General features: G+C 43.7%; 1 protein-coding gene across 2 annotated transcripts in view; it reads left to right on the top strand.

Annotated features, from left to right (window-relative positions):
* Positions 1 to 15,925, top strand: part of LOC106563210 (sodium/glucose cotransporter 1) — a 31,657-nt gene extending 15,732 nt beyond the window's left edge. For both annotated transcript variants that reach the window (XM_014128555.2, XM_014128556.2), the window contains 6 exons: positions 3,416 to 3,659; positions 4,132 to 4,282; positions 4,423 to 4,591; positions 4,853 to 5,068; positions 5,208 to 5,313; positions 14,749 to 15,925. In XM_014128555.2, coding sequence (XP_013984030.1) covers positions 3,416 to 3,659; positions 4,132 to 4,282; positions 4,423 to 4,591; positions 4,853 to 5,068; positions 5,208 to 5,313; positions 14,749 to 14,963 — 1,101 coding nt within the window. In that variant the 3' untranslated portion in view covers positions 14,964 to 15,925. The remainder of the gene's footprint in view (positions 1 to 3,415; positions 3,660 to 4,131; positions 4,283 to 4,422; positions 4,592 to 4,852; positions 5,069 to 5,207; positions 5,314 to 14,748) is intronic.
* Positions 15,926 to 23,646: the final 7,721 nt, after the last annotated feature.

Here is a 23,646-nt window from a genome sequence, read left to right as displayed (position 1 = left end):
GGGGTTTTTCTCTTCCTGTTTTGTGGGTTATTATCTTTTGAGTAGTGTTTGTTTCTCTCTGCGTCACGGTTTGTTGTTTTTGTTAATTCAAGTATTTAGTGTATTGCATTACGTTTCACAAATAAATAAAGATGTGGAACTACAAACACGCTGCATTTTGGTCTGATCCTTCAAACAGCCGTGACAGTAGCCTCGTTTCACTGTCAAAAATAAAATGAAACCATCTAGTGTTCAGCGAAATAACAACACAATGTCAAATACAGGTAGCCTAGTCAAATAATTAACATCCAATCACATTAACCGTTACTCTCTCGTGGGAAACCTTCACTTTTGCGCAGACATATACAAATGAAACATGATCATTTGAAAAATAAGCCACAGGAGTTTTTTGAGCGAGAATAAAGACGACTTGAGTAGTAAGACACCATTAATAAGAAGGGGCTAGAAGCATTTTATATGGTGAGCTACCGAGTGGCTAGGACAGGCATACTATTGTGGAGGACTTAGTTCTTCCTGCTGTCGCAAATATGTCTGAGACAATGCTGGGGGAAAAGGCCCCAAAAGATATACTAACAATGTCTCCATCAAACAACACTGTTTCACGACGCATCAGTGACATGGCAGGAGATGAAACAATTACTGCTTCGCATACAAGCCAGTGAATTCTATGCGTTACAGCTGGATGAGTCAACAGACGTGGCGGGCCTGGCACAGATCCTGGTATATGTTCATTACGTTGATGCGGGGTGAATTAAGGAAGACATCCTCTTCTGCAAACCAGTGGAAACCAGGACAACATGAGAGGATATTTTTAAAGTACTGGACAGCTTTGTGACATCAAATGGACTTTGGTGGTCAAGATGTGTTGGTATCTATACTGATGGTGCAAAAGCCATGACAGGGAGACATAGTGGTGGTAATGCACGTGCTAGCAGTTGCTCCTGACTCCACTTGGGTACACTGCAGCATCCACTGATAGGCTCTTGCTGCCAAGGGGATGCCTGACAGCTTGAAAGACATTTTGGACACTACAGTGAAAATGGTTAACTTTGTTAAAGCAAGGCCCCTGAACTCTCGTGTATTTTCTGCATTACATAATGATATGGGCAGCGACCATGTAACGCTTTTACAACATACAGAAGTGCGCTGGATATCAAGTGGCAAAGTATTGACATGTTTTTTTTTAATTGAGAGACGAACTTAAAGTTTTCTTTACTGACCATCATTTTCACTTGTCTGACTGCTTGCATGATGACGAGTTTCTCACGCGACTGGCCTATCTGGGTGATGTTTTTTTCTCACTTGAATGATCTGAATCTAGGATTACAGAGACTCTCCACAACTATATTCAATGTGCGGGACAAAATTGAGGCTATGATTAAGAAGTTGGAGCTCTTTTCTACCTGCATTAACAAGGACAACACACAGATCATTCCATCATTGTATGATTTTTTTGTGTGCAAATGAACTCAAGCTTACGGACAAATGTCAAATGTGATATAGAGAAGCACCTGAGTGAGCTAGGTGCGCAATTACGCATGTACTTTCCCGAAACGGACGACACAAACAACTGGATTCGTTATCCCTTTCAATGTCCTGCCTCCAGTCCACTTTCTGCTATCTGAACAAGAGAGCCTCATCGAAATTGCAACAAGCGGTTCTGTGAAAATGTAATTTAAATCAGAAGCCCCTGCCAGATTTCTGGATAGGGCTGTGCTCAGAGTTTCTTGCCTTGGCAAATCATGCTGTTAAGACACTGATGCCCTTTGCAACCACGCACCTATGTAAGAGTGGATTCTCGGCCCTCACTAGCATGAAAACTAAATACAGGCACAGACTGTGTGGGGAAAATTATTTAAGACAGACTCTCTCCAATACAACCCAACATTGCAGAGTTATGTTCATCCTTTCAAGCACACCCTTCTCATTAACCTGTGGTGAGTTATTCACCATTTTTCATGAACAAATAAGGTTTTATATGTAAGATGGCTAAAATGATTGATTATTATATTATTATTTGTGCTCTGGTCCTATAAGAGCTCTTTGTCACTTCCCACGAGCCGGGTGGTGACAAAAACTCACACTCATTCTTATGTTTAATAAATGTATCGTATAGTGTGTGTGTGGCAGGCTTACAATGAGGGCAAAAAAACAACATTTGAGAGTGCGCTGACCCTGGTGCTAGAGGGGGTACACAGCTGGAGGTTGAATTATTGAAGGGGTATGGGACTATAAAAGTTGGGGAACCACTGATCTAACAGACTCCCATCCATAGCGACCCACAGAAGCAACCAGGGTCATCGCCCTGCCCAAGTCAAAATGGGGACCCGAACCAGCGACATATCGGCCACCGGCCCAATCTCCCAACCGCCAGGCCACCAACATCCTTCCAGTTTCCAGAGAGCTGCCCATCAACCATCCGAGACCCTCCGTGTCATTCGAACATATTTTTTTGTTTTGTTTATTTTTACTTTTATCTTTGACCGTCATTCTATCTCTGCCCAGCAACTCCACTCCCACTTGTCTCCAGTTCCATATCCCAACCCATATCCCTCAGCCCATCCCACCTATCTTTCTAAGCTTATCTTAGTTTCTGTTTGTCTAATTCCTATCTGATTACCCCACTTGGCTGAGGCTCACATGCATTCTATTGTGCTCAGCAATTTGGGTCATGTTTGGAAAGGAAAACATTTAATTTGATGAATATTTCAACTAGAAAAGCTGCATAGTGGGCCTCTCGAGTGGCGCAGTGGTCTAAGACACTTCATTGCAGTAGTAGAGGCGTTATTACAGACCAGGGTTCAATCCCAGGTTGTGTCGCAGCCGGCCGTGACTGGGAGACCCATGAGGCAGCGCACAATTGACCCAGTGTTGTCTGGGCTAGGGAGGGTTTGGCAAGGCGGGATGTCCTTGTCCCATCGGGCTCTAGCAACTTCAGTGGCAGGCTGGGCGCATGCACTCTGACTTTGGTCGGCAGTTGTATGGTGTTTCCTCTGACACATTGGTGCAGCTGGCTTCTGGGTTAAGTGAGCAGTGCGGCTTGGCATGGCTGTGTTTTGGAGGACGCATGGCTTTTGACCTTTGCCTCTCCTGAGTCCATATGGGAGTTGCCTCGATGGGACAAGACTAACTACCAATTGTGGAGAAAAAGGGGTAAAAAGTACAATAAAAAAGCTGCATAGTGCATACACATTTGTGCCTGTCAGTAGATCTGTGTTTGTATGGAAGTAATGAGTGCATTTTTCTTCAAACCCGTTTTTTCCCTCTCTTGATATGGATTCTTGGCATATTGAAGCAATACAGCGGCACCATACTTACACAGAGTTCTGTATACTTTGACCATAAAAACTGAGCCTTGAAGATTCAATCTATCACCTCTAGTCACTGGAGGCCTTTTTACTCCCCTGTCCTCTAGGTGATTGTCCAGCGCTGTCTATCTGCCAAAAGTCTGTCTCATGTCAAGGCTGGCTGCATCCTGTGTGGCTACCTGAAGCTGTTGCCCATGTTCGTCATGGTCTTCCCTGGCATGATCAGCCGAATCCTCTACCCAGACGAGGTGGCGTGTGTGGACCCAGATGAGTGCCAGACGTACTGTGGTGCCAGCGTGGGCTGCACCAACATCGCCTATCCCAAACTGGTGGTAGACCTCATGCCAAATGGTGGATAACAGAAGACACATGTACAGATGTAGAATCTTGATTTGAGCCAGTTTGCTACAGCAGGAAAAAAATGCTGCAGCAACAGGAAAATGTGAATTATTATGTAGGTTATAATTAATGGACATTTCTGTATGGGTTGATACATTTTTCAGAAGTCGAAATTACAAACTTCTAAAGCCTTTTTAAACCGCAAATACACTACAAATGTATAAGATCCTACATCTGTAGTAACAATGACAGTCCTGGCACCACTACTGCTACAAATAGTGTACTATTGTACTAAATACAGTACTAGTCCTTATACCAGGACAATAGTTGTTGTCTACTACAACCAACCATCACATTTGTTTGTCTCTTATTCCTCATCTTTTCTCTTTTCCACACCTATCCTAATCCACCTTCCCTTCCATCCTGTTATCCTTCTCATTACCTCCTCCCTGCTCTCTTCTTGTCCTCTCCCTCTCACCTGCAGGTCTGCGAGGCCTGATGCTGTCGGTGATGATGGCGTCTCTGATGAGCTCCCTGACCTCCATCTTCAACAGCGCCAGCACCCTGTTCACCATGGACATCTACACCAAGATACGCAGCTCCGCCTCCGAGAAGGAACTCATGATCGCTGGGAGGTACAGTAACACACATCTCTGCATGCTCAACTTCTTTGGAGTTAAATTGCTTTAATGCATATGTCACTATGCTAGTGTTTGTGTATGTTTGTATTTTAGATAAATGGGTAAGATTGATTGTATTATCCTTGTCTGTGAAGGGTATTTATCCTGGTTCTGATTGGGGTGAGTATAGCGTGGATCCCTGTGGTCCAGTCTGCTCAGAGCGGCCAGCTCTTTGACTACATCCAGTCCATCACCAGCTACCTGACCCCGCCCATCGCAGCCACCTTCATGCTCGCCATCTTCTGTAAGCGCGTCAACGAGCCGGTGAGTCTCCATCTAAACCAAACTCCCTGTGATATAAACTAGTTTACTTTAGCTACTTGTTGTTTGAACTGGTTAATTTAACCTGTGGTCTAATGTAATGTAGTTTATCTGTACTCTGTCGGTTTGGCTCAAAGGTCCCTGGTTACCACGTTCACCATTTACTGTCTTGTTTCTGTTAAAGTTTTTTTGTGTAATAGGAAGTGAACCATGAAAAAGTGTTAAGTAACAGACTTCTCTTCACTCTCCTCTCCCCCCCTTCAGGGTGTGTTCTATGGGCTTATGATAGGCCTGGCCATTGGCCTATCCAGGATGATCGCTGAGTTTGCCTATGGGACGGGCAGCTGTGTGGCCCCTACTAACTGTCCTGAGATCATCTGTGGGGTCCACTACCTCTACTTCTCCATCATTCTGTTCTGCATTTCGTGCTTGGTGATACTCACCATCTCCCTCATGACCAAACCCATTGAAGACAAACATGTAAGTTACAACTTCCACCAATACCAAAATGATTGTTATTCTTCCATCCGTGAATGCTAATTGTATAAAAACTCAGTCACTCTGCTATTTCTAAACAAACATTTGTTTGTCCCATGCCTCTACCTCCCTGCAACTCCAGTTGTACCGGTTGTGCTGGAAGCTGAGGAACCACACAGAGGAGAGGTTGGATCTGGAGATAGATGATTGGACAGAAAACCAAGAATCAGACTATATGGATATTGAAGGTAAGAGAGGTCTCTCTCCCATCTCCATCTGTTATTCCGTGACATACAGTGCCTTGAATGAATTTGAAAAAAATCCTCAGCAATCTACACACAATACTCCATAATGACAAAGCGATTAAAGGTAATAATAAAATAAAAAACAGAAATACCTTTGTTACGAATCCCTTTGGCCCTGCAGTCTAGGGGGGATGGCAACGAGACCGTAACATAAATCATGCAAATTATAATAGTGATAAGAAACAGTGAGAACCAATAACCACAGACAACTACAATCGACCGTCAAACTCTAATGGTTTATTTATAAACACACGGTAATGGGGTTTGAGAAAAGGGGCTGAGCTGGACCCAAACAAAGAAACAATAATCCAAAAACACCCCTAAACTAGACTAGCCTACCTCAATAACAGCTAGCTAACTAACCAAAAATACAGTGGGTGGTCCGCCCAGGTCTAACTAGGGTACTTAGACAAAGTATTCCTACGGGTAATGTATGCCCATGGGCGACTTGTCTTGGTACCCCCTTTTCCCACCAAACAAACAAACAGTCAAACAACAAAACAATACTCACAGGATTACTGGACAAATGTGACATGCAGTTGCAAAAACAAAAGAGATCAATACAGAGATAGAGAGAGGGACACACAGAGAGAGAGAGAAATTGAGAGAATGAACACAAAGATTGATCAGAGTGAGAATGAGCTCAGAGTGATAATGAGCTAGTGAGAGATTGCAACTGACTGGGGTTTTAAACCAAGGGAAAGGGACTGTGATTGGGTGAGGGAAGAGGAGCAGGTGACTTCTGTTTGGGGACTGATTGATGACTGATTGGGGAGTGATGATTGTCACCTGTGAGGAGGAGAAGGAGAGAAAAGAAACACACATACAGGATACACACTTGTATCCGTAACACTCCCACCCTTAAAAGAGCAACCCCAGGGGGGATTGCGAACAAAGTATTTACAAATGAATACTACACGATCAACAATCAGTCAACCTTAGTAAAAATATACAAAAATTATTATTTTACACACGAGACAAAGCATCTGCGAATACATTATCAGAACCCTTCTTGTGGCAGATCTCCAAATTATAATTCTGCACAATAAGAGCCCAACGCATAAGGCGCTGGTTCTACATACGGTGGAGAAACACTAAGGGGTTATGGTCCGTATATACAGTCACAGGTAGGGCACTAGACCCAATATACACCTCAAAATATTGCAGAGCTAACAACAACGCTAGAGCTTCTTGCTCGATGGTGGCATAGTTTGACTGACATTTGTTAAACTTTCTGGAGAAATAACATACAGGATGATCCAGTCCACTCTTGTCCTGCTGAAGTAGAACAGCACCAGCACCTCTGGCACTAGCATCTACCTCAAGTTTAAATGGTTTTTCAAAATCCGGAGCAGCAAGTACAGGGGTATTACATAAGAGTACTTTAGCAGTTTCAAAAGCTACCTTACAATCCGGGGACCACACAAACGATCTAGCCGGACTGAGCAAATCGGTCAATGGAGCAACTACCGCAGAGAAGTTTTTACAGAAGCTACGGTAGTAGCCAACCATCCCTAAAAAGCGGCGTAGTTCTCGTCTGGTTGTAGGTGCAGGGAATGCAGTGATAGCTAAGACCTTATCATCAACAGGGCGCACCTGTCCATGGCCTACCTCTTTGCCGAGATAGGTAACAGTGGCCTTCCCAAACTCGCACTTTGCTAAGTTCAGGGTTAGAGAAGCAGCTGCCAAACGTTCACATACTACCCTTAGAGAGTTAACATGATCTGACCACTCAGATGAATAAATCACTAGATCATCAAGATATGCACTACAATTGGGAACGCCAGCTAATACGGTGTTAACCAGTCGTTGAAAAGTGGCTGGTGCATTTCGCATCCCAAAAGCCATGACAGAGTATTGTAAGAAGTTGTCTGGGGTAACAAAGGCACAAATCTCAGAAGCCCGTGAGGTTAACGGAACCTGCCAGTAACCTTTTAAGAGGTCCAACTTAGTTACATAATTAGCAGCACCAACAGTGTCGATACAGTCGTCCAGTCTGGGTAACGGGAACGAATCTGGCAGTGTGACAGAATTTACCTTTCGATAATCCATACATAACCTGGACGTACCATCAGGTTTAGGAACCAGAATGCAAGGAGAACTCCAAGGGCTTGAACTTGGCGTAGCCAGGTAATTTTCCAACAAATATTTCACTTCATCCCTCATTATCTTCCTTTTAGAAGCATTGACACGATATGGGTGTTGCTTGATAGGGGCAGCATTTCCAACATTAATGTCATGTTCCAACACATTTGTGCGAGTAGGAACGTCATTGAAGATACATGGAAAACTGTGGAGTAGCCTCACAATATCGTCGGCCTGTCCTTCCGTTAAATGAACCAGACCTGACTGGAGAGACATCAGCATTTCTGAGTTGGGCAATCTAACGCACTGCTGCTGAGTATTGCGCAACTCTAATCCATCAACATCATCAATATGACAGTCCATTACCATAGCAGTAGAAGCAGCAGAAATAGCAGTAACTTCCGCTGTGGTTGAACTATCTACCTGGGTGATGGGTCGGGTGTGGTATGCTTTCATCATGTTAATGTGGCACACACGAGATTGGCGTTTTCTATCAGGAGTTTGAAGCACATAATCAGTTTCACTTAACTTCTTCTCAATCAAATAAGGACCAGAGAAACGAGCTGACAGTGAAGATCCTGGAACAGGCAATAACACCAGCACTTGGTCACATGGCTGTAGTGGACGAGAAACAGCCTGTTTATCATAGTGTCTTTTCATACTTGTCTGTGAGGAAGACAGAGCTTCCTTAGCGAGTGCACAGGCTTGGTGTAGGCGCTCACGAAAGCAACTAACGTAGTCCAACACATTCTCTTCTCCCGTACACAACTCTTGGGACAAAAACTGTTCTTTAAGGACTTTCATTGGTCCTCTCACTGTGTGACCAAACACTAGTTCAGCCGGGCTGAACCCTAGGGACTCCTGTACAGTTTCACGAGCAGCAAATAAAACTAGAGGAACTCCCTCATCCCAATCTTTCTCAGATTCCAAACAATATTTACGTAGCATAGACTTCAGTGTCTGATGCCATCGTTCAAGCGCACCCTGAGACTCTGGGTGATATGCGCTTGACACACGGTGCGTAACTGACAATGATTTTAACACCTGCTTGAAGAGCTTTGACAGGAAATTTGTACCTTGATCAGTTTGTACCACCTTAGGTAACCCGAATGTCGTGAAGAACTTAATTAACCTCTATGGGCTAGGTGGGACGCTAGCGTGCCACCCGTGGTGCACTCCATCAACAGCAGGTGCATTTCAAGAGCGGCAAATTTGAATCCAAATAAATGTCAAAATTCAAATTTTTCAAACATACAACTATTTTACACCCTTTGAAAGATAAACATCTCCTTAATCTAACCACGTTTTACGATTTCAAAAAGGTTTTACGGCGAAAGCATAAATTTAGAGTATGTTAGGACAGTACATTTACAAGAGTTGTGTGTAATGTTTTGTCAAGTCAAAGACAGGGTCACCAAAACCATAAAACCAGCTAAAATGATGCACTAACCTTTTACAATCTCCATCAGATGACACTCCTAGGACATTATGTTAGACAATGCATGCATTTTTAGTTCTATCAAGTTCATATTTATATCCAAAAACAGCGTTTTACTATGGCATTGATGTTGAGGAAATCGTTTCCCTCCAATAACCGGCAGTCAAGTCAGCGTCACAAATTAAATAATTAAAATTAGAAAACATTGGTAAAATATTATATTGTCATTTAAAGAATTATAGATTTACATCTCTTGAACGCAATCAACTTGCCAGATTTAAAAATAACCTTACTGGGAAATCACACTTTGCAATAATCTGAGCACTGCGCCCAGAAAAATACGCGATGCGATACAGACTAGACGTCATGTTGGGGAGATCTAAAATCGAAAATACTATGTAAATAATCCATTACCTTTGATTCTCTTCATCAGATGTCACTTCCAGGTATCACAGGTCCATAACGAATGTAGTTTTGTTCAAAAAAGCTCATCATTTATGTCCAAAAATCTCCGTCTTGTTAGCACATGATCTAAGCCAGCCGGACTTCTCGTCATGAACGAGGGGAAAAAATATATTTACGTTCGTTCAAACATGTCAAACGTTGTATAGCATAAATCATTAGGGCCTTTTTTAACCAGAACATGAATAATATTCAAGGTGGACGAATGCATACTCTTTTATAACGTATTGGAACGAGGGTACCCAACATGAACTCGCTCGCCAGGTGTCTAATGGGACATCATCGTTCCATGGCTCTTGTTCGGTCAGATCTCCCTCCAGAAGACTCAAAACACTTTGTAAAGGCTGGTGACATCTAGTGGAAGCAATAGGAAGTGCCAAAATATTCCTCAGCCCCTGTGTTTTTCAATGGGATAGGTTTAAAGGTAATACAACACATCAGGTATCCACTTCCTGTCAGAAAATGTCTCAGGGTTTTGCCTGCCAAATGAGTTCTGTTATACTCACAGACACCATTCAAACAGTTTTAGAAACTTTAGAGTGTTTTCTATCCATATATAATAAGTATATGCATATTCTAGTTACTGGGTAGGATTAGTAACCAGATTAAATCGGGTACATTTTTTTTATCCAGACGTGCAAATGCTGCCCCCTAGCCCTAACAGGTTAAGGCTTTACTCACCACCGGAGCTGTAATCCTTCTCAGAGGAATGGCTTCGGGGTATCTTGTTGCCATACACATTATCGTTAACAGAAACTGGTTACCAGATTTTGTCTTCGGTAACGGTCCAACACAATCAACCACCACATGTTCAAATGGTTTACCTATGACAGGTATCGGACGAAGAGGAGCGGGAGGAATAACCTCATTTGGTTTTCCTGTAACCTGACATGTGTGGCATGTCCGACAGAACTGAGCCACATCTTGTTTTAAACCTGGCCAAAAGAAATGTCGAAGGATCCGATCATAAGTCTTTGTGATTCCTAAATGACCAGACCACTGGTGATCATGAGCAAGGGATAACACATTGTGTCGAAAGGCTGTAGGAATCACTATTTGGTAAACAGCATTCCAATCTCTGTCTGCGTCAACATGGGATGTCCATTTACGCATGAGGAGATTACCATCAAGGAAGTAAGCCACGTTCTTCTTCTTTACCTCTTCCAATGAGACAATGCTAGAAAAACATTTAGCAAGCTTGTTGTCAACCTTCTGGTTAGCAATCAGCTGCTCACGAGTGACTGGTAACTGTATTGCCTCAGCAATAAGTTCAACATACTTCGAATCTTCCCTGGGCTGTTTGTCAGAGGTGATCAGCTTCTCAGAGGTAGCACACAACCCATCCTCTTGATCATCTTCTTTGAACAGAACAGTGTTCGACAAATCTATCACATCACCCATTTGTCTTGCCTGAGCACGAGTGACAGCACAAGTGGGGAACACATGGGGATAACTCTGTGCCAACTCATTGGAGAGAGAGTGGTCACTTTTATCCAACACTTCCAATACGGGTACTACCTTTCCTCCGGCAATATCGTTACCCATTATAAAGGTCACACCTTTTACTGGTAACATAGGACGTACCCCCACTCTGAATATTCCACTGATTAACTCAGAGTGTACATTCACAAAGTGCAATGGCACTGGGACAAAACCCATTTCAATACCCTGAACTAACACACTGGAACCACAGTATGTATTGTCGGATAAGGGCAACACATCAGACAATATAAATGACTGCGCCGCACCAGTATCTCTAAGGATTTTAACAGGACGCTGAGATGCTTCGTCATTCGCTATGGACACAAACCCCTCGAAAATGAACGGTTCGTAACTGCGGTCGGGTACTGAGACTTTCAAACTACATTTACCCTGAGGCACTTGTTTCATTTCAGACCTCACAACAGTACGAATTAGCCCAACACCTGTTGGCGGCTTGGCATGAATAGGCATCCCTTGTTTGCGTTTCAGTAGGAAGCAATCATTAATCACATGTCCCACTTTATGACAATAGAAACAGGGACGCTCATTTTTCTGGCGTGCTTGATATACTGTGGGCCGACTAGGACTAAAAGTAGGCAACTCAGTAGCTCTACTCTCAGTATGAGCCGAAAACACACTCTTGTGCGTCAACACAAACTCGTCTGCCAACACAGACGCTTCTGACAGGGAGGATACTTTCTGTTCATTTAGGTATACTACAATGCGTTCGGGTAAACTATTTTTAAACTCTTCCAACAAAATTAACTCCCGGACAGAGTTGAAATCAGTTACCTTACTAGCAGCATGCCATTTATCAAACAGATTTCCCTTGTCTCTAGCAAACCCCACATAAGTCTTACTAGGAGACTTTCTATGAGACCTAAATCTCTGTCGGTATGCCTCAGGCACAAGCTCATAAGCGCGAAGAACGGTAGCTTTGACCACTTCATAGTTCAAACTATCTTCCAGAGGTATCGCTGATAAAACCTCTTGGGCTTTACCAGTTAATTTACACTGAAGTAATAAGCACCATACTTCTTCAGGCCATTTCAAGGCTACGGCTATACGTTCAAACACACAAAAATATGAGTCAACCTCTGACTTTCTAAACAAAGGTACTAAGGCAATCTGCCTACTAATGTCAAATGTGTTGGAAGCTCCAGCTGGTGAGGACGACTCACTAACAGGCACAGTAGGAACGAAGGCTAGCCTCGCTGTCTCTGTTTCCAGTTCCATTTGACGCATTTTGAAATCCATCTGCCGCTGTTCTCTTTCTGCCTCTATTTTACAGATTTCCAACTGCCGCTGTTCTCTTTCTTTTTCAGCTTCTATTTTACACATTTCCAACTCTAACAGCCGCTGTTCTCTTTCTTTTTCTGCCTCAAGTTTACACATTTCTAACTGGAGATTTTCTCGCCTAATTTGGGCTCTCTCTTCCGCTTCCAGTTGAAACTGTATAGAACGGACATCCCTTCTGGCATCACCAGTTGACATTGGGGAGAGCGGATCAAAACGGGGCAATGTGGCTGGAGCTTTAGCCTTGCCTTCGGTCTCAGACACCGACGGGCTTACAGGAGCAGCAACATCCCCTACAGGGGTAGTAGGCTCAGGCAGCGGTAACAAGCACCTGCTCTTCCAACAAAACATTTAACACCAGTTGTTTAACCTCCGCTTTAACTAAACTCTGCGAAATAGACAACGAATAATGGTCAGCCATGGTCATTAAATCAACTCTTCGACACTTGTCAAAAAGCTCCCACGAAGGGTTATCCAAAAAGGATTTCAAATCAAAAGTAGCCATCTTGAACTACTACCAAACAAGAGCCAACAAATAGCAAACACTAATGCTATGACGCTCAACACTGAACTAACCACACAATAACAATCTGCATGAGCGGCATGGGCGTCAGTAAGGACATATCCCGGATGAGCCCCCACTTATGTTACGAATCCCTTTGGCCCTGCAGTCTAGGGGGGATGGCAACAAGACCGTAACATAAATCATGCAAATTATAATAGTGATAAGAAACAGTGAGAACCAATAACCACAGACAACTACAATCGACCGTCAAACTCTAATGGTTTATTTATAAACACACGGTAATGGGGTGTGAGAAAAGGGGCTGAGCTGGACCCAAGCAAAGAAACAATAATCCAAAAACACCCCTAAACTAGACTAGCCTACCTCAATAACAGCTAGCTAACTAACCAAAAATACAGTGGGTGGTCCGCCCAGGTCTAACTAGGGTACTTAGACAAAGTATTCCTACGGGTAATGTATGCCCATGGGCGACTTGTCTTGGTACCCCCTTTTCCCACCAAACAAACAAAAAGTCAAACAACAAAACAATACTCACAGGATTACTGGACAAATGTGACATGCAGTTGCAAAAACAAAAGAGATCAATACAGAGATAGAGAGAGGGACACACAGAGAGAGAGAGAGAGAGAAATTGAGGGACACACAGAGAGAGAGAGAAATTGAGAGAATGAACACAAAGATTGATCAGAGTGAGAATGAGCTCAGAGTGATAATGAGCTAGTGAGAGATTGCAACTGACTGGGGTTTTAAACCAAGGGAAAGGGACTGTGATTGGGTGAGGGAAGAGGAGCAGGTGACTTCTGTTTGGGGACTGATTGATGACTGATTGGGGAGTGATGATTGTCACCTGTGAGGAGGAGAAGGAGAGAAAAGAAACACACATACAGGATACACACTTGTATCCGTAACAACCTTATTGCCATAAGTATTCAAACCGTTTGCTATGAGAGTCGAAATTGAGCTCAGGTGCATCCTGTTTCCATTGATCATTCTTGAGATGTTTCTACAACTTGATTGAAGAAGTCCACCTGTGGTAAATTCAATTGATTGGACATGATTTGGAAAGGCACACACCTGGCTATATAAGATCCCACAGTTGACAGTGCATGTCAGAGCGAAAACCAAGACATGAGGTCAAAGGAATTGTCCGTAGAGCTCAGACAGGATTGTGTCGAGTCACAGATCTGGGGAAGCGTACGAAGAAATTTCTGCAGCATTGAATGCCAAAAGGCGCCTAAAGACTCTCAGACCATGAGAAACAAGATTATCTGGTCTGATGAAACCAAGATTGAACTCTTTGGCCTGAATGCAAAGCGTCATGTCTGGGGGAAACCTGGCACCATCCCTACGGTGAAGCATGGTGGTGGCAGCGTCATGCTGTGAGCATGTTTTTCAGTGGCAGGGACAGGGAGACTAGTCAAGATTGAGGCACTGATGAACAGAGCAAAGTACAGAGAGATCCTTGATGAAAACCTGCTCCAGAGCACTCAGGACCTCAGACTGGTGTGAAGGTTCACCTTCCAACAAGACAACGACCCTAAGCACACAGCCAAGACAACGCAGGAGTGGCTTTAGGACAAGTCTGAATATCCTTGAGTTGCCCAGCCAGAGCCGGGACTTGAAAGTGATCAAACATCTCTGAAGACCTGAAAATAGCTGTGCAGTGGTGCTCTCCATCCAACCTGACAGAGCTTAAGAGGACATAGGAGAATGGGAGAAACTTCTCAAATACAGGTGTGCCAAGCTTGTCGCTTCATACCCAAGAAGACTTGCTGTAATCGCTGCCAAAGGTTCTTCAACCCTTTACTCAAAGTACTGAGTAAAGGGTCTGAATACTTATGTAAATGTAATTTCAGTTTTATATTTGTAATACATTTTCAAAAATGTCTAATAACCTGTTTTTGCGTTGTCATTATGGGGTATTGTGTGTAGACAATTTAATCAATTTCAGAATAAGGCTGTAACATAAAATGTGGAATAAGTCAAGGAGTCTGAATACTTACTGAAGGCACTATACATAAATGTTTTTATCACATCTACACACGCGCACACACACTGTCCTCATCCCTGTGTTTGTGTGTCTGTGCAGAGCCCACAGAGGAGCCAGGCTGTTGTAAGAAGGCAGTGTTGAGCTTCTGTGGTTTGGAAAAGTCGAATGCTCCCAACCTGAGTGCTGAGGAGCAGGCTGAGCTGCAGAGGAAACTCACAGACACATCAGAGAAACCCCTGTGGAGGAATGTGGTCAATGCCAATGGCATTATCCTCCTATGTGTCTGTGTCTTCTTCCACGGTTTCTACGGTTAAACATCTCATCCTGGACCTCCGCTGCCCTAGAGTCTGGACTGTCTATCCATAAACTTGAGTAGTCTCGTCTTTCAACCCTGAAATCCCCCCCAGACTCACAGGCCCACGATGCACTGTACATGGCAACCTCTCTTACCCTCCCTCTATCCATCATCTGGGGTCCTGAACTGTTTTATTCACACCCCCATAATGTGGTCAATGCTACGACTGCCTTGGCTTCAAGATACCCTGCTCCATACCTGTATGACTGTCCTAGACACTATCTGGGAGTCACAATGCTCCTTTGTTTGGTGTTCTTTGCTTTGTGGACTTTTACATTTTGTGTATGTACAATGAATGTGATGATGCTGATGAAGGATCTGAATAGGACTCAGTGTCCAATGGTATCCAATGTTCACTTTGAAGTTTCTGCCCTTCATGAAGTTACTATAGTTTGGTATATTGCAACCACTAGGTGGGGCTGCAGTATGAATACATTTAAGATTGAAAAGTATCATTACCAGGGTAACACTGTACAGCCAGTGGATTTAATGGCATTGAGACAAAATCAAAACAAATGTATTCATATAGCCCTTCTTACATCAGCGGATATCTTAAAGTGCTGTACAGAAACCCAGCCTAAAACCCCAAACAGTAAGCAATGCAGGTGTAGAAGCACCTACATTTTCATTACAAAATGTAATGTAATGAGAGGACAAATACCATATACATGAGCATGCATGACATGTACTAACTTTCTGTTATCTAATTAATAATGTATTCCATCTTAGTAAGAAAAAAGTTGAACACTAACATATTTTTCAGAGAGGGAGGGACGCACAAACTCACACATTCAGTCTCCTACTGTGAATCCAGCCTGGTTTTTGTGACGTTCTATCAAAAACAACATTTTTTGCCATATTTAATATTTTTTCTAGCTGTCATTTTGTTTTGCTACTTGCTAATAAATGACATCTCAAGGATGGAAGGAGCAGGGAATTTTGTCATGATACTGGAGTAATAATCCACTCAATACACACACACATCTGAGCCATGCCCCCCTGCTTGTCACAACACTAAGTGCACCTGGAGGACCAACAATGTCAAATGCCACGGCCAAGATTGGTTTACACTCTGTTAGTGTAAGTATACCCTAACCCTAGAATGGTATTAGAGTCGTTCCATGTAATTTCAGCAAACAATGACACCCACCATCTTTGTTTCTAACTAAATAAATAATTTATTTAGAAACAGATATGATAAGCATTCCTGCAACGTTATTCTGTTGAAAAACTATTTGAACTCTGAAATTAAGCCTTGATTGCACAGAAATTGGCCATTTCAAGTTATAGAATTCATATAATATTAAGTAAATACAGTACCCAACATCTGATTTGGAACAAACATCTTCCTAAATCAAATCAAATGTATTTTTATATAGCCCTTCGTACATCAGCTGATATCTCAAAGTGCTGTACAGAAACCCAGCCTAAAACCCCAAACAGCAAGCAAAGCATGTGAAAGAAGCACGGTGGCTAGGAAAAACTCCCTAGGAAAAACTCCCTAGAAAGGCCAAAAACCTAGGAAGAAACCTAGAGAGGAACCAGGCTATGAGGGGTGGCCAGTCCTCTTCTGGCTGTGCAGGGTGGATATTATAACAGAACATGGTCAAGATGTTAAAATGTTAAAATGTTCATAAATGACCAGCATGGTCAAATAATAATAATCATAGTAGTTGTCGAGGGTGCAACAAGCACGTCCGGTGAACAGGTCAGGGTTCCATAGCCGCAGGCAGAACAGTTGAAACTGGAGCAGCAGCACGGCCAGGTGGACTGGGGACAGCAAGGAGTCATCATACCAGGTAGTCCTGAGGCATGGTCCTAGGGCTCAGGTCCTCCAAGAGAAAGACAGAAAGAGAGAAAGAGAGAATTAGAGAGAGCATATTTAAATTCACACAGGACACCGGATAAGACAAGAGAAATACTTCAGATGTAACAGACTGACCCTAGCCCCCCGACACATAAACTACTGCAGCATAAATACTGGAGGCTGAGACAGGAGGGATCAGAAGACACTGTGGCCCCATCCGATGATACCCCGGACAGGGCCAAACAGGCAGGATATAACCCCACCCACTTTGCCAAAGCACAGCCCCCACACCACTAGAGGGATGTCTCCAACCACCAACTTACCGTCCTAAGACAAGGCCGAGTATAGCCCACAACGATCTCCGCCATGGCACAACCCAAGGGGGGGCGCCAACCCAGACAGGAAGACCACGTCAGTGACTCAACCCACTCAAGTGACGCACTCCTCCCATGGACGGCATGGAAGAACACCAGTAAGCCAGTGACTCAGCCCCTGTAAAAGGGTTAGAGGCAGAGAATCCCAGTGGATAGAGGGGAACCGGCAAGGCAGAGACAGCAAGGGCGGTTCGTTGCTCCAGCCTTTCCGTTCACCTTCACACTCCTGGGCCAGACTATACTTAATCATAGGACCTACTGAAGAGATAAGTCTTCAGTAAAGAGTCTGCGTCTCTCACATTGGTAGGCAGACCATTCCATAATAATGGAGTTCTATAGGAGAAAGCCCTACCTCCAGCCGTTTGCTTAGAAATTCTAGGGACAATTAGGAGGCCTGCGTCTTGTGACCGTAGCGTATGTGTAGGTATGTACGGCAGGACCAAATCGGAAAGATAGGTAGGAGCAAGCCCATGTAATGCTTTGTAGGTTAGCAGTAAAACCTTGAAATCAGCCCTTGCCTTAACAGGAAGCCAGTGTAGGGAGGCTAGCACTGGAGTAATATGATCAAATTTTTTGGTTCTAGTCAGGATTCTAGCAGCCGTATTTAGCACTAACTGAAGTTTATTTAGTGCTTTATCCGGGTAGCCGGAAAGTAGAGCATTGCAGTAGTCCAGCCTAGAAGTAACAAAAGAATGGATTAATTTTTCTGCGTCATTTTTGGACAGAAAGTTTCTGATTTTTGCAATGTTACGTAGATGGAAAAAAGCTGTCCTTGAAACAGTCTTGATATGTTCTTCAAAAGAGAGATCAGGGTCCAGAGTAACGCCGAGGTCCTTCACAGTTTTATTTGAGACGGACATATAGAATGATACGGACATGAAGAATCCAAATAAATGGTCAAAAGCCAACCACAGACCCCCCAAACCCTACACCAAGCCCACCCCAATGGCCAGTATACAGTATTATCTGTCAGACAAGTAGAATGACGCTGTAGCCTGGAGTATTGTTTCTTCATACCATGTAATGTATTCACAGTGGTTATTTTCCCCTGTTCAGAGAAATTAGGGCTAGATTCTATCAGATCCGCACTAAACGACATCAGCAAAGCGGAGTCGGAGGTGCACTGCAATAGAACGATCAAATCTACAAGAGGCTCCTTGCGAATCCAAAATAGCCCCATAACCTCTAAAAGTCTAAGCCTTTGGGGGGGGGGTTCTACTAAGCTAATACAGTTGAAGACGGAAGTTTACATACATTTAGGTTGGAGTCATAAAAACTATTTTCAACCACTCCACAAATTTCTTGTTAACAAACTATAGTTTTGGCAAGTGAGGCCATCTACTTTGTGCATGACAAGTCATTTTTACAACAGTTGTTGACAGATTATTTCACTTATAATTCACTGTATCACAATTCCAGTGGGTCAGAAGTTTACATACACTAAGTTGACTGTGTCTTTAAACAGCTTGGAAAATTCCAGAAAATGATGTCATGACTTTAGAAGCTTCTGATAGGCTAATTGATATCATTTGAGTCAATTGGAGGTGTACCTGTGGATGTATTTCAAGGCCTACCTTCAAACTCAGTGCCTCTTTGCTTGACATCATGGGAACATCAAAAGCAATCAGCCAAGACCTAAAAAAAACAAATTGTGGACCTCCACAAGTCTGGTTCATCCTTGGGAGCAATTTCCAAACGCCTGAAGGTACCACGTTCATCTGTACAAACAATAGTACGCAAGTATAAACACAATGGGACCACGAAGCAGTCATACCGCTCAGGAAGGAGACGCGTTCTGTTGGTGCGAATCAATCCCAGAACAGCAAAGGACCCTGTGAAGATGCTGGAGGAAACAGGCACAAAAGTATCTATATCCACAGTAAAACGAGTCCTATATCGACATGACCTGAAAGGCTGCTCAGCAAGGAAGAAGCCACTGCTCCAAAACCGCCATAAAAAAGCCAGACTATGGTTTGCAACTGCACATGGGGACAAAGATCATACTTTTTGGAGAAATGTCCTCTGGTCTGATGAAACAAAAATAGAATTGTTTGGCCAAATGACCATTGTTATGTTTGGAGGAAAAGTGGGAGGCTTGCAAGCCAAAGTACACCATCCAACCATGAAGCACGGGGGTGGCAGCATCATGTTGTGGGGGTGCTTTGCTACATGAGAGACTGGTGCACTTCACAAAATAGATGGCATTATGAGGAAGGAAAATTATGTGAATATATTGAAGCAACATCACAAGACATCAGTCAGGAAGTTAAAGCTTGGTCGCAAATGGGTCTTCCAAATGGTCAATGACTCCAAGCATACTTCCAAAGTTGTGGCAAAATGGCTTAAGGACACCAGTGGTGGGTTTAGTGTTGAAAGAAGGAAGCATATGCAGAGAAAATAACCCTTTACCTACTGTAAAATATGATGGTGGATCTTTGATGTTTTGGGTCTATTTTGCTTCCTCTGAACCTGGGGCCCTTGATAAGGTCAATGGCATCATGCACTGACACAAATCACTGATGATTGGCTGAAATAAATTAAGAATAATAAGATTGTGGGAGCTGTTGTGTAACACTTCAGTGTAGCTTTTGACATTCTCGATATTGGTCTGCTACTGTAATGGCTTTACATCCTCTGCCATATCTTGGATTGGGAGTTACCTATCTAAGACAACACAGAGGGTGTTCTTTAATGGAAGCCTCTCTAACGTAAACCAGGTAAAGTTTGGCATACCTCAAGGTAGCTGTCTTGGCCCTTGCTTTTTCTATTTTTTACTAATGACCAAGCCTTGAGTAAAGCCTGTCAGTCTATGTACGTGTAGTAGAGTGATGTTGTTCCCCTAGATTATGCACCAAGTTGCGCACAAGGACAGTTCAAGTAGGCCAGGTCAAGAGGGGATGTTAATAAGTTAATAACAATAATAATAATTCAATGTGTTTTCTTTATTTAATTACAGCAGCATAGTTAATGTTATTTTTCAGTGTACAAACATTTTTTGATATCTATATTGTAAATACACCTAATTGTAAAAGTTTGTATATTTTGGTTTGGTCCATCGCGGGTTATCCGTACTTACGTACCCTTTTATCGTTCTCTTTTGCCGGACCTTCAGCTAGCAAGGTATGTTGTCCTTGGCGCCGTAATTTGGCAATATAAAACTGTGGTAAAGTTACATAAAGTGCTGTTACGCAACTATAGGTTTTGTTACAATGTGAACAATTATAAAGATTTATGTTAACAACTTTCACCAAGCTCGCTAATTAGGGTACCCATTGTAACTTGGGAGTATTTGGGACCGTGTTTGAGTGAGTTGCTATGTGCTCACGCAGGTGCCCGAGAGCTGTGACTGCACCAAGGGCTAACATATTGTGTGTTGTCTCTTCGTGTGCAGGTATGTCTTTTATTTTGTTCTGAATATGTTGTATATCATTTTGATTGTATAGTGTGCTGTTGGGCACTGAATGTATGTATGCAGTTCCCGCTCTTTTGCCGGACCTTCAGCTAGCAAGGTGCCCGAGAGCTGTGACTGCACCGAGGGCTAACATATTGTGTGTTGTCTCTTCGTGTGCAGGTCGAATAAAAATGATTCTACCAACAGAATTCCAGTTGTGGCAGTGTCCTAAATAAAAATACACAACGCAGAACGAACCACGCTACAAACTGGTGACGTGACCTGCCGACTGGTCAGCTCAAGCCGACCCCCGGGAGCTGTGCATGTGGCTGAGGCGCACGACCTGCGCATGCGCATTTGTTGATGGTTTGCTGTAAGCTAATATATACTGTGAACAGTGAATGTGAGTGTAGCATACTCATTAGATACAGGTATTCGTGCTTATTTGTATGTTTTTGATGAATTTGTTTATTGCAATTTTTTTTGTATTGGAATGCAGTAAATTACATTGTATTTTAGTGCTCTGTTGAGCCATGGAAGACTCTCAAGTCCACAAATTTAGTTATGCTGGGGATTTTAGTGTGGGTAGAGGGAGGGGTGTCCTTGCATTTACACCACTTGTACAGTCAGCTCCTGGGAGTAGAGCGTTTGCTAGTCCTGAGTTTGCAAGCGCTGGGAGGGGTAGGCTGTTTGTTCCACCTGACCAGGGTATCCCACCTCTGTCTTTTGATGTACCGTCATCCACAGTCCTCAGTGATAATGGGACGCCTCCGAGTCAGCTTAGTGACATTATTAAGCAGATTGGTTTAGAGATAGGTGAATCTATCAGAGCGAGTTTACTGCAGTCTGGGGTTTCAAGTCTTGCTCCTGCCTGTCCCCCTCACCAACCCCAGCAGTTTCCCCTGCCTGAGCAGTGTGGGTCAACCTTTATTGATGCGTCCAAGCTGAATCTGGTTGTGAAGTCCGATGTTAGTCCTCCACCTTTCTTTAGGGGTGATGGCTCAGATAAGTACTCTGTCCTGGAGTGGGAGGAGTTAATGGGAGTCTTCTTAGAGAAGAGGGGTTACACTGGGTCTGAGAATGTTGGGGAGGTGATGTCTAGGCTCATGGGGAGGGCATGGGATGTGACCAAAGTCTGGATGCGTAACAACCCTGTTGTCACAGATGTTAAGGCGGTGTTCAGTGTTCTCAAGCAACACTTTGGGGATACTGTCTGCTCAGGTATGCCATTAGCTGATTTCTATTCAATCAAACCATATGCTAATGAGGGTCCAATAGATTTCTGGATTAGGCTTAACAAAGCTGCAGAGGCAGCCAAACAGTACCTTGTGAGTGAGGGCAGGACCCTACCCAATGAGTGCTCAGAGTTGGCAGTCATGTTTGTACGCAACTGTCCTGATAAAGAGTTGGCCCAAGTGTTCAAGAGCAAACCCCTTCGTGACTGGACAGCCAGTGAGGTACAGAATCAGTTGGATGAACTGTTAAGGGAACGTAAAGCATGTAGAACACAACTTTCACAGCAGGTGGCTGCCGTCTTTGACTCCCCCCAGGAGGGATTGGGTCCTGTGAACAGACCTAAGGTGTCATCCTTTTCTCAATATGGCCGTGAACCAGACCAGGCACCATCTATATCTGAGGGTGAGACATTAGAGAAGGTTTTGACTTTGTTAGAGAAGGCTCTGGTCAGCAATACTCAGTCTGTGAACAGAGGGCCCCGTAAACAGTTCCACAAACGTCAGCGTGAGTGCGCCGTCTGTGGAAGCACTAATCACTGGACCAAAGCTCACTGTCAGATGCACCAGCTGTGCTTCAAGTGCTTCTCTCCGGGCCACATGAGCTTTGACTGTAGTGAGGCTGGGCAGCGACAGAGCCCTGGATGTGGACAGACTGGCAGGTCTCAGGAAAACTAGAATGCCTCCATTCTGAGGAGGGCAATGTGGGGCAGTCTTGTTTTTCCTCCACTGATGATGATATCGAATCTGTTTATTCTTACTTTTGTGAGTCAGTACCCAAGAACAACACAGTCATTTTTCAGAACACAATGAGAATTACTCAGAATGACAGTTTGTTTTACACCTCTGTGCTAGTACAGGATAAAGTTGAGCTGAAGGGGATGTTAGATAGTGGGTCCATGGCTACTACTCTGCGCGCAGATATTGTACCTCGGTTGAGGGAGGCAGGAGTGGTAGAGGGGAACTTTCTAGCTCCTTCAGATATCATCCTGGTGGGTTGTGGTGGGAAGCAAACTAGCCCAGTGGGCATGTGTGATTTAAAAATTCAGCTTTATTGCTTCAGCTAAGTAGTCCCAGTGCTTATTATAGATGGGCAGGTTGATGAACTCATTGTGGGCACTAATGTGTTGAAGTCTTTGATTAGACAGTTCAAATCGAATGACAGCTACTGGCGGGTGGTGGGTACACCAGGTTCCTCTAGCCAGTGCGATGACAGCCACTTCCTGCATCTCCTGTCAAATCTGGAGAGATAGAGAGGAGACTCCATCCCAGATAAAGTAGGCACCATTAAGTTGAAGAGAGCAGTAACGCTCCAACCCATGAGTGAGCATCTGGTGTGGGGCTGCCTACCCCCAAAGACAAAACTCTCTGTGGGCAGTACTGTTGTTGTCGAGCCCAGCACGTCTCGGTGTGTGAATCGACACATACTAGTGGGGAGAGTAGTTACGCCTCTGTGGGGGATGAATGGCTACCTGTGAAGATAGTGAATCCAACAACATCACCAGTTACCCTGAGACGAAATGCTAAAGTGGCGGATGTGTATCCTTGCATTGCATTAGAGGATTTTGATGATGTCAAGCAGCAAGCAGCTTACCAGAACGTGGCTAAAGTTCAATGTGACAGCTCACACGGCAGTCTGACAGCTAAGAGTTCAGTTGGTGGCAGTGTAGTTCATGGTAACAGTACATTGAGCAATCTTGGACTTCAAGGCCTGTCTGTTGAGGAGTGTCCAGTTTCACAGTTCTGGAAGGATAAACTTGTCAATTTAATTGGGAAGTATGACACAGTGTTCTCTAGACATAGCCTAGATTGTGGTGAGGCAAAGGGGTTCTGCCATC

The sequence above is a fragment of the Salmo salar genome, chromosome ssa11 (assembly GCF_905237065.1).
Source record: "Salmo salar chromosome ssa11, Ssal_v3.1, whole genome shotgun sequence".
Classification (NCBI taxonomy): Eukaryota; Metazoa; Chordata; class Actinopteri; order Salmoniformes; family Salmonidae; genus Salmo; species Salmo salar.
Note: the sequence above shows the minus strand (reverse complement) of the source record. Positions and strands in the feature narration are given on the sequence as shown.